Raw genomic sequence first — 15,472 nt, 5'->3', positions numbered from 1 at the left:
GCCTTGGCTCGAGTCCCGGCTCTCCCTCTGACTCCACCTTCCGGCTGATGGCACCTTGAACTTGACCCAAGCACCTGAGCCATCGCCAGCTGCCTCCCAGCATGCATATCTGCAGGTAGCTGGAGTGGAACCAGGACCTGAACTCAGGCCCTCTGATATGAGTTACAGGGGTCCCAGTGTGCATCGTAACTACTAGGCCAAATGTCCATTCCTTCCTCCCCCTCCACCCTTGCCAGACATACTTTTAAACGCGCTTTATGGCGATATGAGGTGAGGAGAGTAAACCGAGTCCCTTTAAAGTGTACGATCCTATGAGTCTGACAGGTGTCCACATGCCTATTAAACTACCTCCCTGATGGAGACAATGTTTCCACCCTCGGAAGCTTCCTCACGCCCCTTTCTCTACCTCTAGCTCCCTGGTAGCCACCACCTGTCCATTTTAAGACAATTTGTCTTTTCTGTCTCAAGCTGGGAATCTGGTCTTGAAACTCCCCAAAGGCAGACTTCTCTACGGATGCCAATGCCGGTGGAGACACATCATTTTCCTGGCCCTGTGTCCCTGACCTCGGATCCAGTCTTAGCTCTCAGGACAACCTAGAGACCTCCAACGCTGGGCTGCCTCCTCTCTTTACCTGGCCCATCTTCCCAGCCACCCGGAACAGAGAAGTATCAAGTCCTGTTTGGTTTGAAGAACACACAGGGGCACGTGCAGCCATCAGCAACCAAGCTTGTGGGCGTCAGCCAAACAAAAGACAAATAAATCCACCCCCACGTGATGACAAAGACCCTCTATAGGAAAGCGATTGCAAGCCATGCTTTTATTGACAGTGCAATGGATTTTGCTGTGCACCCAAGTCATTCCACGACCATTCGTCTGGTTTTGTTTATCTGGCCAAAACCTGCATAGTTTAGTTGTTTCTCAAGGCTGTTGAGTGTGAGTTAATAGTTGTATGCGTCTCTTAGATCATTTCAAACAGAACAGTTTTTTCCCTTCTAAATGAAAATTAATTGAATTTGAACTCAGGGATTTTTTTTTCCTAGTGCATCAGGGCTGTAGATAATGAGTTTCATTTCTCCTCTTGGGCCCAGTGGCCAAACCTAGAATAATTCCATCCGGCTCAAAAGGTGTCTATGAGACTGTGCTTTATATAAGATACTATTCTTGGTTCCCATGCCTTATTCTTTTTTTTTTTTTTTTTTTGACAGGCAGAGTGGACAGTAGAGAGAGAGAGAGAGAAAGGTCTTCCTTTGCCGTTGGTTCACCCTCCAATGGCCGCTGCGGCCGGCGCACCGCGCTGATCCGATGGCAGGAGCCAGGTGCTTCTCCTGGTCTCCCATAGGGTGCAGGACCCAAGGACTTGGGCCATCCTCCACTGCACTCCCGGGCCACAGCAGAGAGCTGGCCTGGAAGAGGGGCAACCGGGACAGGATCGGTGCCCCGACAGGAACTAGAACCCGGTGTGCTGGCGCCGCAAGGCGGAGGATTAGCCTATTGAGCCGCGGCGCCGGCCGATTCCCATGCCTTATAACACAAATGAGGCACTGCCGTCCTAAAACCGCAGCAACAGTAGCCAAAAGAGACACATTCATAAAGCACAAAATTGTGTGAGTTGCAATAGATCGCATCTGGGTGAGGACTTTAAAATGTTCTGTTAAGATTGATTTGTTGTATTTATTTGAAAGGCAGAATGACATAGAAACATGGAGACACACACGCACACCCACCCACCCACACACACACACACAGAGAGAGAGAGAGAGAGCTTCAGTGCACTGGTTCACTCCCCAAATGGCTGCAATGGTCAGGGCTGGAGCCAGGAACTCCATCTGGATAACAGGGCCCAAGTATTTGGGCCATCTTCTGCTGCTTTTTCAGACACATTAGCAGGGAGCTGGATCAGAAGTGGAGCAGCCGGGACTTGAACCAGTGCTCCGGTAGGGGATGCTGCAATCATAAGGGGTGGTTCAACAAACTAAGCCACAATGCAGGCCCCTGGGTGGGGTCTTTAAGGAGCCAAATGGGGATGTGGCAAGGGGGGAGGTGAGGGAAGACAAGGTGGGCTTTTGTCTTTTTGAGAAACCTCAAGTCACCTGTCATACCAAGCCGGGAAACCAAGGCTTAAGCCTTGAAAGGTAAATTGATCCATAGAGTGAGAGGTGGGGTAAAGAATTTGTTCTTAAATTACTAGGCAGGGGCCAGCACTGTGGGGTAGTGGGTGAAGCTGTGACCTGCAGGGTCAGCATCCCATTATGGGCACAGGTTCGAATCCCGGCTGCTCCACTTCTGATGCAACTCCCTGTTAATGGCCTGGGAAGGCAGTGGAAGATGGCTCAGGTCCTTGGGCCCCTGCACCCACATGGGAGACCCAGAAGAAGCTCCTGGCTTCTAGCTTCAGATCAGCCCAGCTCCAGCTGTTGCAGCCATTTGGGGAGTGAACCAGCTGATGGAAAACCCCTCTCTGTCTCCAACCCTGTCTCATAACTTTGTTTCTCAAATATATAAAGTATCGCTGGTGCGGTCTATTCAGAGATCAACAAGGAGGCCAGTGTGGCTGGTGGAGAGGCAGCAAGGGGCAGATGGTAGGAGATGAACTCAGAGAGCTCTCATTAGACTGTGCTGGGTCTTGAAGTGCATTGTAATGGCTTTTGCATTTTGATTTTGGGCTGGGAAACACTCGGAGGACTTTAAGCTAGGTAATGGCATGCACTGTCTCCAATTTAAAGTAACATAATTTTATATAAAATCAGTTTTTTAAAAAAGACTTATTTTATTTACTTGAAAGAGTTACAGAGAGAGGTAGAGCAAGAGAGAGAGAGAGAGGTCTTCCATTCCACTGGTTCACTCGCCAAATGACCACAATGACCAGAGCTGAGCTGATCTGAAGCCAGGAGCCAGGAGCTTCTTCCAGGTCTCCCACGCAGGTGCAGGGGCCCAAGGACCTAGGCCGTCTTCCACTGCTTTCCCAGGCCACAGCAGAGAGCTGGATCAGAAGAGGAGCAGCTGGGACTCGAACCAGTGCACATATGAGACGCCGGCCACTGCAGACTGGGGCTTTAACCCGTTGTGCCACAGCGCCGATCCCTAAAGTCACTTTTTTTATTTATTTGACAGATAGAGTTAGACAGTGAGAGAGAGACAGAGAGAAAGGTCTTCCTTCCATTGGTTCACCCCCCAAATGGCCGCTACAGCCAGTGCTTCCTCCTGGTCTCCCATGCGGGTGCAGGGCCCAAGCACTTGGGCCATCCTCCACTGCCTTCCCGGGCCACAGCAGAGAGCTGGAATGGAAGAGGAGCAACCGGGGCTAGAACCCGGCTCCCATATGGGATGCTGGCGCCGCAGGTGGAGGATTAACCAAATGAGCCACAGTGCCGGCTCCCTAAAGTCACTTTTAAAAGGAGTCACTCTGTGTGTGAGTGGGGTACAACAGAGGAGTTGGGGGATGAGTCTGAAGGCCATGGCAGTAGTGTGGTCAAGAGGTGAAGGTGGAGTGGAACAGGGAAATAGGAATGGAGAGGCAGTCTGGGTATAGTTTGCTGATGGGCTTAATATGGTGGTCAGAGAGGTAGGCAAGGGACGAGGAAAGCCAAAGTGTTTGGCCCAAGCAACTGGGAAGGGGGAGCTACCATCACCAGGCTGGAACTCATACTGGAACAGTGTATGTGGCATGGTGGGTACACAGAGGATGAGTTGAGTTTTTGATCATGTAATCGCAGAAGGCTTATCAGACATCCAAGTGGTATGTCAGATACGGAGTTGGATATACACATTTGGAATATGGTTTAGAGACGGACATCTGGCACAAGTATCCAAATTATTCTATAGGTACCATTAAAATCCCTGAGAAGGCAAAGCTGGCCGACAGGGTCCATGCAGAGGAGAGATTGCAACACCCACACCACCGCACTGTGTCGGTCTCACAGTCAGCACACAATAGAGAGTAGAAGAAAAAGCAACTGGTGTAATTAACGGGTACATTCAAGAAAGCAATTTCAGTGAACTAATGGTGATTGACAGAAGACAAATTGCAAGGCCTTTAGGAATAAGAGAGAGGAAATCTAGGGCCAATGTTGTGGTGCAGCAGGTTAAGCTGCTATTGCGACACCAGCATTCCATATCAGAGTGCCGGTTCGAATCCCAGTTACTCCACTTCTTATCCAACTCCTTCCTGATGCTCCTGGGAAAGCAGAGAAAGGTGGCCCAAGTGCTCGGGTCCTGCCGCTCATGCGGGAGACCAAGAAAGAGTTCCAGGCTCCTGGCTTTGTCCTGGCCCAGCCCTTAGCCATTGCAGCAACTTGGGAAGTGAACCAGCAGATGGAAGATTCTGTGTCTTTCACTATGCCTTTCAAATAAATAAAATAAACCTTTGAAGACATTACAATGAGGGAGACAAGCCAAAGGGCAAAATTAGGAGGGAAGTAGAGCTGTGATGAGGGACGATTTTTCTGGGCATGAAGATCTGGTTACGTCTGTAGCTTGAGTGAAGACGTGAAAGAGAAAGTTAAAGAAATGAAAGAAAAGAGTAAGACAGCAGCTAAGGCCACGTTCAGTGGGAAGGGGCTCATAGGCTGAAGGGAGGGAGGAAGGGTGAGAGAAGAGAGGCGGTGAGGTAGGGCGGGGGGAGATGACCTCTGGACAGAATGGGAGGCGGGGTTGTCTGAGGGCCGTGAGAGCCCAGGAGCCCAGGCTAAGCGGTTGAAAAGGAAAGATGGCAGACAGAGTCACATGAGGTGAGTGAGAAGATGAGAGAGGCCCAGGCACAGTTGGAGTGGATGGGTTTGTCATGTATTCAGTTGTCCCTTGGCCGTGGCCCTGTGCAACCAGGGAGACATGCAGAGCCCACTGTTTGGCTGTCCGTGGTCACAAGGATGTCTTAGCAACACTACTTAGCAACACTACTTAGTAACACTACTAGCAGCAAATATTTTGAAAAGGGGATTAAAAAAACAAACAAACAATGCCTTTACAACAGCATCCAAAAGGATACAATGTTTAGGAGTAAATTGAACCAAAGAAGTGTAAGACTTGTACACTGGAAACTACTAAACATTGTTGGAAGAAGTTAAAGCTCTGGGTAAAAGAGTTATCCTGTTTCTCGTTTAGACGACTTGATATTGTTAGCATGGTGATATTCCCCAATTGATCTTCAGATTCAAGGCAATCACTTACCAAAAAGATTCTAACTGCCTTTGTTCCAGAAATGGAAAGACAGGTCCTAAAATTTGTATGAAAATTCAGGGGGTGACCGGCGCTGTGCCATAGCAGGTAAAGCCATAGCCAGCAGTGCCGGCTTCCCATGGGCACCAGTTCGAGTCCCGGCTGCTCCACTTCCACTCCAGCTCTCTACTATAGCCTGGGAACACCGTAGAATATGGTCCAAGTCCTTGGGCCCCAGCACCAGCATGGGAGACCTGGAAGAAGCTCCTGGCTCCTGGCTTCGGATAGGCCCAGCTCCGGCCTTTGCGGCCAACTGGGAGTGAACCAGCGGATAGAAGACTTTCTCTCTCTCTCTCTCTCTCTCTTTGCCTCTCCTTCTCTCTCTGTGTAACTCTGACTTTCAAATAAATAAATCTTTTATAAAAAAAGGAAAATTCAGGGGACTCAAGATAGTTGGAACAATATTGAAAAAGAAGAAATAAGTTGGAAAAACCCATCCCTTCCCAGTTCTAAAACTTACTACAAAGCTCTAATAACCAAGACAGTGTCGGTCTGGCATACAGAGAGACACAGAGATCAAGTGGGTGGCATTGAAAGTCCAGAAATAAATCCTCACATTTCCAGTCAATTGATTTTTTACAAGGGTGACAAGATACTTCAATAGGGAAAGAACAGCCTTTTCAACAAATGGTGCTGGGACAACTAGATGACTACATGAAAAAGAATAAATTCGGGCCCCTACCTTATACCACATAGAAAAAAAAGAACTCAAAACGGATGAAAGAACTAACTCTTAAGTGCTAAAATGATAAAAGTCTTAGAAAACATAGGAGGGGACAAATCCTCATGACCTGGGGTTTGCCAACGATTTCTTAGGTACGTCAGAAGTACAGGCATCAAAAGGAAAAATAGATAATTGGACTTCATCAAAATTAAACACGTTTGTGCTTCAAAGGACACAATCAAGAAAGTGGAATAAACATCCCACTGAATGAGAGAAAATGCTTACAAATCCTTTATCTGAAAAAGATCTCGAGTCCAAAATATAGAAAGAATTCTTATCACTCAACAATAAAAAGACTATTATCCTAATTTTTTTAAATGAGCAAAAATAGATTTTTTTTCCAAAGAAGATGATAAAATGACCAATAAGCTCATTGAAAAAAAAAATGCTTGATGTCCTTAATCCTTAGGGAAATGCAAATCAAAACTGTAACATCCACATCACGCTTGTTAGAATCAAAAAAAGGAATGGGGCAGGATGTGGAGAAATTGGAACCCTCTTTCACTGCTACTGGGGGTGCAAAATGGTTGCAGCTGCCTGGGAGAAGGGTTTGGCAGTTCCTCAAATAGTTAAGAGAGAGCTACTGTGTGATCCAACGACGAGCAGTTCTGCTTCTCAGGATGTATCAGAGAGAACTGAAAACATTCACACAAAACCGTGGACGTGGGTGTCTACAGTAGACTTATTGCTAACCGCCGAAAAGTGGCAGCAGCCTGAACATCCATCGACTGGTAGACGGCCCATCACGATGGACAAGACCAGGCACTGAGGCACAAACACGCCTTGGAGAGTGCGTGTGGGTCCCTGGTGCTGTAAGAACCTGAGAGCAGGTGACCATGGGCTGGAAGGAGTTAGAGAAGACCTCGAGGGAGAGAATCACATGGGGTCCAGGAAGGTTGCAGCCGGAACATTCTAGAGGAAAGCCAATCAACAGAATCTCCAAGCAGAAAGTCTTGGACTTGAACATGGTCAGGACAGGGAACAGAATCCTCAAGCAGGGAGCATGGAGGGTAAGGACCGTGAGAGGCAGACTACACTGGGACAGCTCCAAGCCCAGGGCTGGGGCATCCACAATGGGGACTGTGTGCACAGTAGGCCCCCAACGTCCACCACCTTCTTGCCTTTTGGGGCAGGAAAACAGGTGTGAGATCTATCAGCCCCATGATCCTTTAGACCATGGTGATTTTCTAATTAAAAAAAAATAATAATAATAATAATAAACCCAGCCAGGTGTTGTCCTCTGGCCAGGTCAGAGGAGCCTCTGCATATGACCCAGCGTTTTCAATGTGAGCATCCGCTTTTTCCAGAGGACTCACCCTGCTCGCGTCAGGGCCCCGACAGGTGCCTCTGCCCACCCTGCACGGCCAGGGCCCAGCGTCTGCCCTCACAGACCTCAGAAAGGAGAACCTCTAACTCTCAGTGGCATTAGCTTCGCTCTTTAAACATCTGGGTCACAGCTATGCTCGGTTAATTAATGTGCTTAGCACCGCTCATTTGCCTGCTGGATAATAGATTGATTCATAATTTCAATAACCAGCTGTGTATACCTTTCCCCTGAACATAAAGGCAGCCTGCTGCCATTCATCACTTTGCATTTGGTGAATTGAAATATATTCAGGGAGACATTGTTTGGGGAGGGTGGGAGAAGGCTCCTGGTTTTCCTACCATTTTGCTGCTAACAATTACTCTGATTTGGAACTAATTTGGGTTTAGAGCACATGTGAACCGCATCTCTCTCAAGGGCACTTAAACTCCCTGACACTTGTTCATGGGAAGCAGGCAGGCTCCCCTTGTGGGATCGGAGCCAAGGGAGCTTCCACCAAGAAATGCGAGTCGCCTGCAGAGACTCATCCCCCTGGTATCCTGGGGTGCAGCACCTCCTGCTTCATCCCTGGGAACACGTGCCAGGTGCTCTGGGAGAGGCGAGGATCTGCCCAGCAATCTGGGAGGAGGTCCCTCTGCCGCTCACTGCTGGGCCTGGACAATCATCCGTTAGGTCTCTGGGAACCCATGGAGAGTGGCCAGCACCCAGCAAGGTGCCCAGCTGTCCTCCTGCCTCTATTTCGTCATCAACAAAATGGAAAGAATAGTAGAAGCTATTTCATGGTGAATATCACTTCCCTGATTTGCCAACCACTGTTTAGAAATGATACAATGTATACCTTTAATGCAAGCTATTAGGCACCAGCTGTATACTGGTGATCACCAGCCACCTTGTACATGGGAATGTGAGAACAAAAGTGAAGACTGGGCTTGTCATTCCAGCCTGCACTGAAGTCATCTCCGTTGGGGGCGCAACCTCATCCTTATCTTCCCAGAGGCTGCCCCCTCCCCTGGCACATGAAGCTGATTCAGAAAGTTCATGGAAATGTGTATTATGATGGGAAAAAAAAAAACTATGCACAGATTTCAAAATGCTTCCTACCAAAAAATAAATAAATTACCAGGCTGAAGCCAGGAGCCTGGAGCTTCATCCTGGTCTACATGGGTGGCAGGGGCCCACGTACTTGAGCCACCACCTGCTGCTTTCCGTGGACACGTTCGCAGGGAGCTGGATTGAAAGTGGAGCAGCCTCCAAGACTTGATATGGGATGCTGGCATTGCAAGTGGCAGCTTAACCCGCTATACCACAATGCTGGCCCCCTCAAATACATGTTGAGCACTTGATCTCTGATTTGCTCCTAGTGAGGAATGAAATTAGCAAGGCACAGTCCCTGCTAATTTTACCCCCAGAGTGTAAAACAGAGGTCAATGCATTTTTAAATACAGGAATATGATTTTTTAAAACAGCATGCAGGGTGTACTTTTGGTCTAGGGACTAAGATGCTGGGTGGGACACGTGTGACCCAAATCAGAGTGCCTGCATTCAGGTCCCAGCTCCAGCGCCCAATTCTAGCTTCCTGCTGTTGTGGGCCCTGGGAGGCAGAAGATGATGGCTCAAGCAATTGGATCCCTGCCACCCATGTGGGAGACCTTGGTTGAGTTCCTAGCTCCTGGCTTTAGCATCTAAACCAGGGCCATTGTGGGCATTGAGGGAGGGAACCAGCAGACAGAATCTTTCTCTAAAAAAAAAAAATAATAAAAATAATTAGAATAATATGGGTATCCAGGAGCATGATCTGGCTCTGTTGTGGGAAGGGTTGCCAGGCAACAGCATCTCTGTATCAGTTAGCTACTGCTGTGTAACAAGGTGTCATCTATCAGCTGCTAGCAGGTTGGCTCTCTGATCTAAGACGGCTTCTTCCACTCCTCTGGCAGTTGATTGGCTATTGGTTGGGCTACACATCTCTCATCTACCAGCAAGACAGCCTGGGCAAGTGCCACGAGACAGCAGTATTCCAAGACAATGGATAGAAACACACAGGGCTAGCAGTTCAGTCTAAGGACAGGCACAGCCTCACTTCCACCACCTCCTGTCGGCCAAAGCATGTCACAAGAGCCACCCATGTGCAAGGCCTAGGGAAATAGGCTGCGTTAGTTGATGGAAATTGTTACAAAGTCATAGTGCCAAGGGTTTGTAGAAAGAAGAGGTCGTGGGTGTTTCTTCATCCTGCCACAGTCCCTTGGCACTGGTAGCAGTGCGTGGTGCACAAAGCAAAGCAAGCTCCAGGTTTGTGTAGCACATTTAGGATGTTTCTGCTTTTTCACCATTAGAAATATGAGAGACGAGGGCCGGCGCTGTGGCATAGTGGGTTAAAAGCCCTGGCCTGTAGCACTGGCATCCCATTGGGCACCGATTCGAGTCCTAGCTGCTCTTCTTTCGATCCAGCTCTCTGCTTATGGTCTGGGAAAGCAGTGGAGGATGGCCCAAGTGTTTGCATCCCTGCACCCATGTGGGAGACCCAAAAGAAGCTCCTGGCTCCTGGCTTCAGATCAGCCCAGCTCCAGCCTTTGTGGCCATTTGGGGAGTGAACCAGTAGATGGAAGACCTCTCCCTCCCCCCCTCCCTCTCTCTGTCTCTCTGTAACTCTACCTTTCAAATGAATAATAAATCTTTTTTTTTTTTTTGACAGGCAGAGTGGACAGTGAGAGAGAGAGACAAAGAGAAAGGTCTTCCTTTTTGCCGTTGGTTCACCCTCCAATGGCCGCTGCGGCCGGCTCATCGCGCTTATCCAAAGCCAGGAGCCAGGTGCTTCTCCTGGTCTCCCATGCGGGTGCAGGGCCCAAGCACTTGGGCCATCCTCCACTGCCTTCCCGGGCCATAGCAGAGAGCTGGCCTGGAAGAGGGGCAACCGGGACAGAATTCGGTGCTCCGACCGGGACTAGAACCTGGTGTGCCGGCACCGCAAAGCGGAGGATTAGCCTGTTAAGCCACGGCACCGGCCATGAATAATAAATCTTTAAAAATAAATAAATAAATAAATATGATAGACCTTCAAAAAGCTCTTGGGAAATGCACATATAGTACAAAAAACACAACTATGTGCAGATTGCAGATTTTTAACTATTTTTTACAAACTTCTTGAAGCACCCTCATAATGTCACGCAAGACACTCTGCACATAAAATTTCATTGATTATTCTGATTATTTTCTAGCGTGTTGCTAAAGGTGGATTTGTTGAGTCAAAGGAGACGAACACTTGGCAAGCACAGAGTGTCTGTGTCAGAATCCTCCATTTGAAAGGCTATTTTAATCTATTTTAGAAGGGCCATCCTAGGTGTACTCTGCCAAAATGACAATAGTATCTTTGTTTAAATTTTGTTAAAGATTTATTTATTTATTTGAAAGTCAGAGTTACACGGAGAGAGAAGGAGAGGCAGAGAGAGAGAGAGAGACAGAGAGAGAGAGAGGTCTTCCAGCCGCTGGTTCACTCTCCAATTGACCGCAATGGGTGGAGCTGTGCTGATCAGAAACCAGGAGCCAAGAGTTTCTTCCAGGTCTCCCATGTGGATGCAGGGGCCCAAGGACTTGGGCCATCTTCTACTGCTTTCCCAGGCCATAGCAGAGAGCTGGATCGGAAGTGGAGCAGCTGGGACTCGAACCGGCATCCATGTGGATGCCAGCACTGCAGGCGGTGTCTGTACCTGCTGTACCACAGCGCCGGCCCCAACACAACAATCTCTTTTATCAATGTGTTCCCTCATTGTTTTCGGTTATCTCTTGTAAACCTGATGAGGTTGAATACTGTTCCGTGTCTTTTTCCTTTTCAGTAAACCAACTCTCTGGGACTGTAGCTTTAATGCCATTGATAAGTGCTGAGGACGTGGAGAGGGGCCAAGGGGCTGGCTCCAGATGGCCCAGAGCCCTGCTGTGCAACTCAGATGCCTTGCTCTTTTCGCCTGTCCAGCCTCCCCCACGCTGCTGAACAGAGGGTCAAGTCCTGAGACACGGACTGGCTAGACACGGACTGCTTAGAAAAAAAGCAGAGGCCGGCGCCGTGGCTTAACAGGCTAATCCTCTGCCTTGCGGCGCTGGCACACCGGGTTCTAGTCCCGGTCGGGGAGCCGGATTCTGTCCCGGTTGCCCCTCTTCCAGTCCAGTTCTCTGCTGTGGCCCGGGAGGGCAGTGGAGGATGGCCCAGGTCCTTGGGCCCTGCACCCGCATGGGAGACCAGGAGAAGCACCTGGCTCCTGGCTTCGGATCAGCGCGATGCGCCAGCTGCGGCGGCCATTGGAGGGTGAACCAACGGCAAAAAGGAAGACCTTTCTCTGTCTCTCTCTCTCACTATCCACTCTGCCTGTCAAAAAAAAAAAAAAAAAAGCAGAAAGATACGGGCCCCAGGGAATCTGTGTCTGGTTTCAGAGACTTCTAGAACAGGGCTGTCCTGGGAGTTGGGTGTGTGGGACTGGCCTGCAGTGTTGGCAGAAGGCAGGGCTGCGGGTGTGAGTCCCTTTCCCCACCTCATGCACTCACCCCTACCTCCCACTGCCTCTCCCCTGCCCGCCGGTCTCTCTACAGCTCGCCCGCTACACCAAGGAAGGCTTCCTACACTTGGGCGCTCTGGGGACCACCACGCTGCTTCCCGACACCCGCTGCCTGGTGGACAACTCCAAGAGTCGTTTGCCCCAGCTCCTGGACTGCGACAAGGTCAAGAGCAGCCTGTACAAGCGCTGGAACTTCATCCAGGTGTGTGCATGGGGCCGGAGGCCAGAGCAGGTGCTTGGGCTGTAAGGGCACAGAGGGTAATCTGGCTTCTCTGGGGGTCTCAGCAGAAGGACCCCTGGCTCAGGGACCCAGTGCCCTTTCAGGGGAAACTTGGGGGCACTGACGGGGCAAGGCGGCCTTCCTCACCCCTACACCAGTCCTGGGCTGGCTGGGCTGGCATAGATCTGAAGAGGGGAATGAGGTTCTGAATCCCCTGAGGTCTGCTAAGTAGCGCCAGCTGGTCAGACCTGAAACAACCCAGAAAATTCCCCATCCTGACTCCATCCCCCACTCAAACTTGTTGAGGCCTAGTTATGTCCTGACATTAGGGCCTCCAGAGGAGGCGCCAAAATTTCTACTTCTGTGCAAAGCATTTTTGTGGGCTTGCTTCTCGCATGCGAAGCCACACACAAGGACCTACTCCAGTTAAGCCTCTCTCTCTCTCTCTCTCTCTCTCCCTCCCTCCCCTGCAGAACGGAGCCATCATGAATAAAGGCACAGGGCGCTGCCTGGAGGTGGAGAACCGGGGCCTGGCTGGCATTGACCTTATCCTCCGCAGCTGCACGGGGCAGAGGTGGACAATTAAAAACTCCATCAAGTAGCAGGAAAGGAGCAGCTGGGGCGCCCGGAGTGTGGCTCCCAGGACAGGGTCCTTCTGTCCTCAGCACCAGCCACCCCAGCAACGCCAGGCCAACAGGTGCTCAGAGGCCTCCGGGGGCATCTCCAAGGGCAGCAGGGGACCCAGGATGGAGACTCTGTGGCTCTCTCAGGCATCCAGCTGCCCTGAAGCTTGTGCACCACCCCCACCTGGAAAAGCTCCCACCCAAGCCCTCCCTAGGAAGCCGGGAGTGAATGTGGGTCCCACAGCCAGAGGCGAGACTGTGCACAACTCCTCTGTCATCTCCCAGCCCGTGTCAGGGTCAGGACCTGGCGAGGGTGCCTGCTTTCCCTCGTCCCTGCAACAGCAGCCTCTGATTCCACCCAGGCCTCAGCGTGATGAGAGGCAGCGAGGCCCCAGACTCAGTTTCCCCTGAGGTTGCTTTGGCCTAGACACCCATTCACACCCCCAAGGCAGCTGCCGCCCCCAAACCTTCCCATAGCAGGCTGGCTTTGGGGGCTGCACCTCTGGACTTTGGTAGGTGGGGGACCCTTCCTGAGATGGCGTGGAAAGAGCTGATGGCCTCCATTCCTGGTCATGTGGGCACTGGGCTCAGGCCAGCAAGCTCACTTGTGTCTGGAAGGATCCAGAAATCAACGGGAACTGAGCACGCAAGGGGGTCTCAGCTGCTGGGGCCCTGCACGTTGGAGGCAGGCCAGTGCCGGTGCAGGTCAGCCTGCTGGACTCCTAGAGGCTGCCCAAGGAGCAGCAAAGGCCTGCGCTTGCAACATAGGGGCTGGAGCCTGCACAGCAGGGGGCGCCAGGAACCTCAAAGATGCTTCCTAACCCCTCTGCCCCTTGCACCCCAGCCCTGCTGGCACCAGGGGGCAATGCAATCATTTCCTCTCTTCAGAGTCACAATCGTTTTCCGATTGCCCTCTGGTGAGGGTGCACCTGTAAATCAGAGTTAATATATGGACGCGTGTGCACGCACAGGAGTGTGTGTGCCTGTGTGCTGTGCGTGCCCGGGCGTGTGCTCATATATCTGCGGTGTGTGTGTGTGTGTGTGCGCGTATGCTGGAACAGATGTGTCTGTGGCCTTGACCTTATCGCTTAATTGCTCGCCTGAATGGGGAACAGAGAGGCACGTGGTGTTGGCCCACGTCCCTGGCTCACTCTCCAGGGGGACGTGACTCAGCCTCACCCTGGGGCTGCCCCAGACGGACAGCTGTCCCTTCTGCCAGTTCCCATCTCTGCCCCTTGCTGTCCCCCGGCCAACTCCTGCCCAGAACCAAACCCTGTGTTTGCCCAGTGTGGGGTTCCCAGTGTCTCATTTGGTGGCATCTTATTGGTGATCATCCCCTCCCCCCATCTCCCACCTTGTGAAATAAATATATGTTTGCATTTCCCAAAGCAGTCTTGTCAGTGTTTTGATTCCTCCAGAATTCTGGGCTGGAAGGGGAGTTGGGGAGATGCAGTGGGGAGGGGGGTGGCTTTATGGATTGGACTTACAGAAAGCAAAAAGCCCCTGGAGGTTGGGGCTGAGACAAAGAGAATATTCCATGGAAGAAGCTTTTCCTGCAATGCAGGGTGGAACGTGGCACCTGACCCTGGATCACTGGCTCCTTGTGGACCCTAGATTAGGAGGGTCAGGTTGCTGTAGAGGTTGTCAGGAGGAGGAAGGCACTGACTGGAAATCACTGGCCAGCTGGTCCACCCCCTCTACTGCCTGCAGCAAACCTCATCTCGAGAGAGTGGAAGCAGGTGCCTCTTGGATGTGAGAGAGAATAGCGACAGGACGCCCCCTGGCTGTGACAGCTGCATTGTTCTTTCCTGGGAGGAAGTAGAGAAGACTGCTGTTGCTCTGTGTCACCCAACACATACATAATAAATGAGCTGCCACTTGTCCTTCGCATTCTTTTTTTTTTTTTTTTTTTGACAAGTAGAGTTATAGACAGTGAGAGAGAGACAGAGAAAGGTCTTCCTTCCATTGGTTCACTCCCCAAATGGCCGCTATGGCTAGAGCTGTGCCTATCTGAAGCCAGGAGCCAGGTGCTTCTCCTGGTCTCCCATGCAGGTGGAGGGCCCAAGCACTTGGGCCATCCTCCACTGCACTCCCGGGCCACAGCACAGAGCTGGCCTGGAAGAGGGGCAACCGGGACTAGAACCTGGTGCCCATCTTTGCATTCTTTTTTAAAGATGTATTTATTTTATTTGAAGCAGAGAGGGACAGATAGACACAGATTTCCCTTTGCTGGTTCACTTCCCAAATGCCCAGAACAGCCAAACCTGTGCAAGGTAGAAGCCAGGAGCCTGGAACTCAATCTGGGTCTCCCATATGGGTAGCAGGGACCCAAATACTTGAGCCATAACTTGATGGCTCGCAGGCTGTGCATTAGCAGGAGGCTGGAGTCAGAAACAAATCAGGAACTTGAACCCAGGCACTCAGATATGGGACGGAGGCGTCGCAAGTGGCAGCTTAACCATTGCACCAAATAAACATCCGCCATGTCACTTGGGTGCTTTGAGAATCAGGGTCTACAGGCACATTGATGGGAAATGTTGCTGTTGGAGGAGTTTGTCCCCTTAACTATCAGTCTCCTGGGAATTGGGAAGGAAGCCTTGTGGGGACAGGGGAAGGTGGAGATGGGAGCCCATGGCCTCCAGAACAAGCAGAGTCCATTCAGTGTTCTTGCAGCTCCATTCTAACCCCAGTGGCTGCACCTGTGATGTGGACCTCAGAAAGGGTCCTGGAGTTAGGGAGCAGAGTCCCTGTTTAGGAGCACAGAGCAGGATGCTGTGGCTGGGTTTGCTTGTTTATGTGGGGTGGGAGGGGGTGCTGGTTTAGGG

The 15,472-nt window shown here is 50.9% G+C and overlaps 1 protein-coding gene across 1 annotated transcript in view; it reads left to right on the top strand.

Annotated features, from left to right (window-relative positions):
- GALNT17 (polypeptide N-acetylgalactosaminyltransferase 17) overlaps nt 1-14,026 on the top strand; it is a 507,972-nt gene extending 493,946 nt beyond the window's left edge. Inside the window, exons 10-11 of the mRNA XM_062179837.1 lie at nt 11,839-12,006; nt 12,498-14,026. Coding sequence (XP_062035821.1) covers nt 11,839-12,006; nt 12,498-12,626 — 297 coding nt within the window. The 3' untranslated portion in view covers nt 12,627-14,026. The remainder of the gene's footprint in view (nt 1-11,838; nt 12,007-12,497) is intronic.
- The last annotated feature ends 1,446 nt before the right edge of the window (nt 14,027-15,472 follow it).

Source organism: Lepus europaeus, chromosome 21 (assembly GCF_033115175.1).
Source record: "Lepus europaeus isolate LE1 chromosome 21, mLepTim1.pri, whole genome shotgun sequence".
NCBI classification, from domain to species: domain Eukaryota; kingdom Metazoa; phylum Chordata; class Mammalia; order Lagomorpha; family Leporidae; genus Lepus; species Lepus europaeus.
Note: the sequence above shows the minus strand (reverse complement) of the source record. Positions and strands in the feature narration are given on the sequence as shown.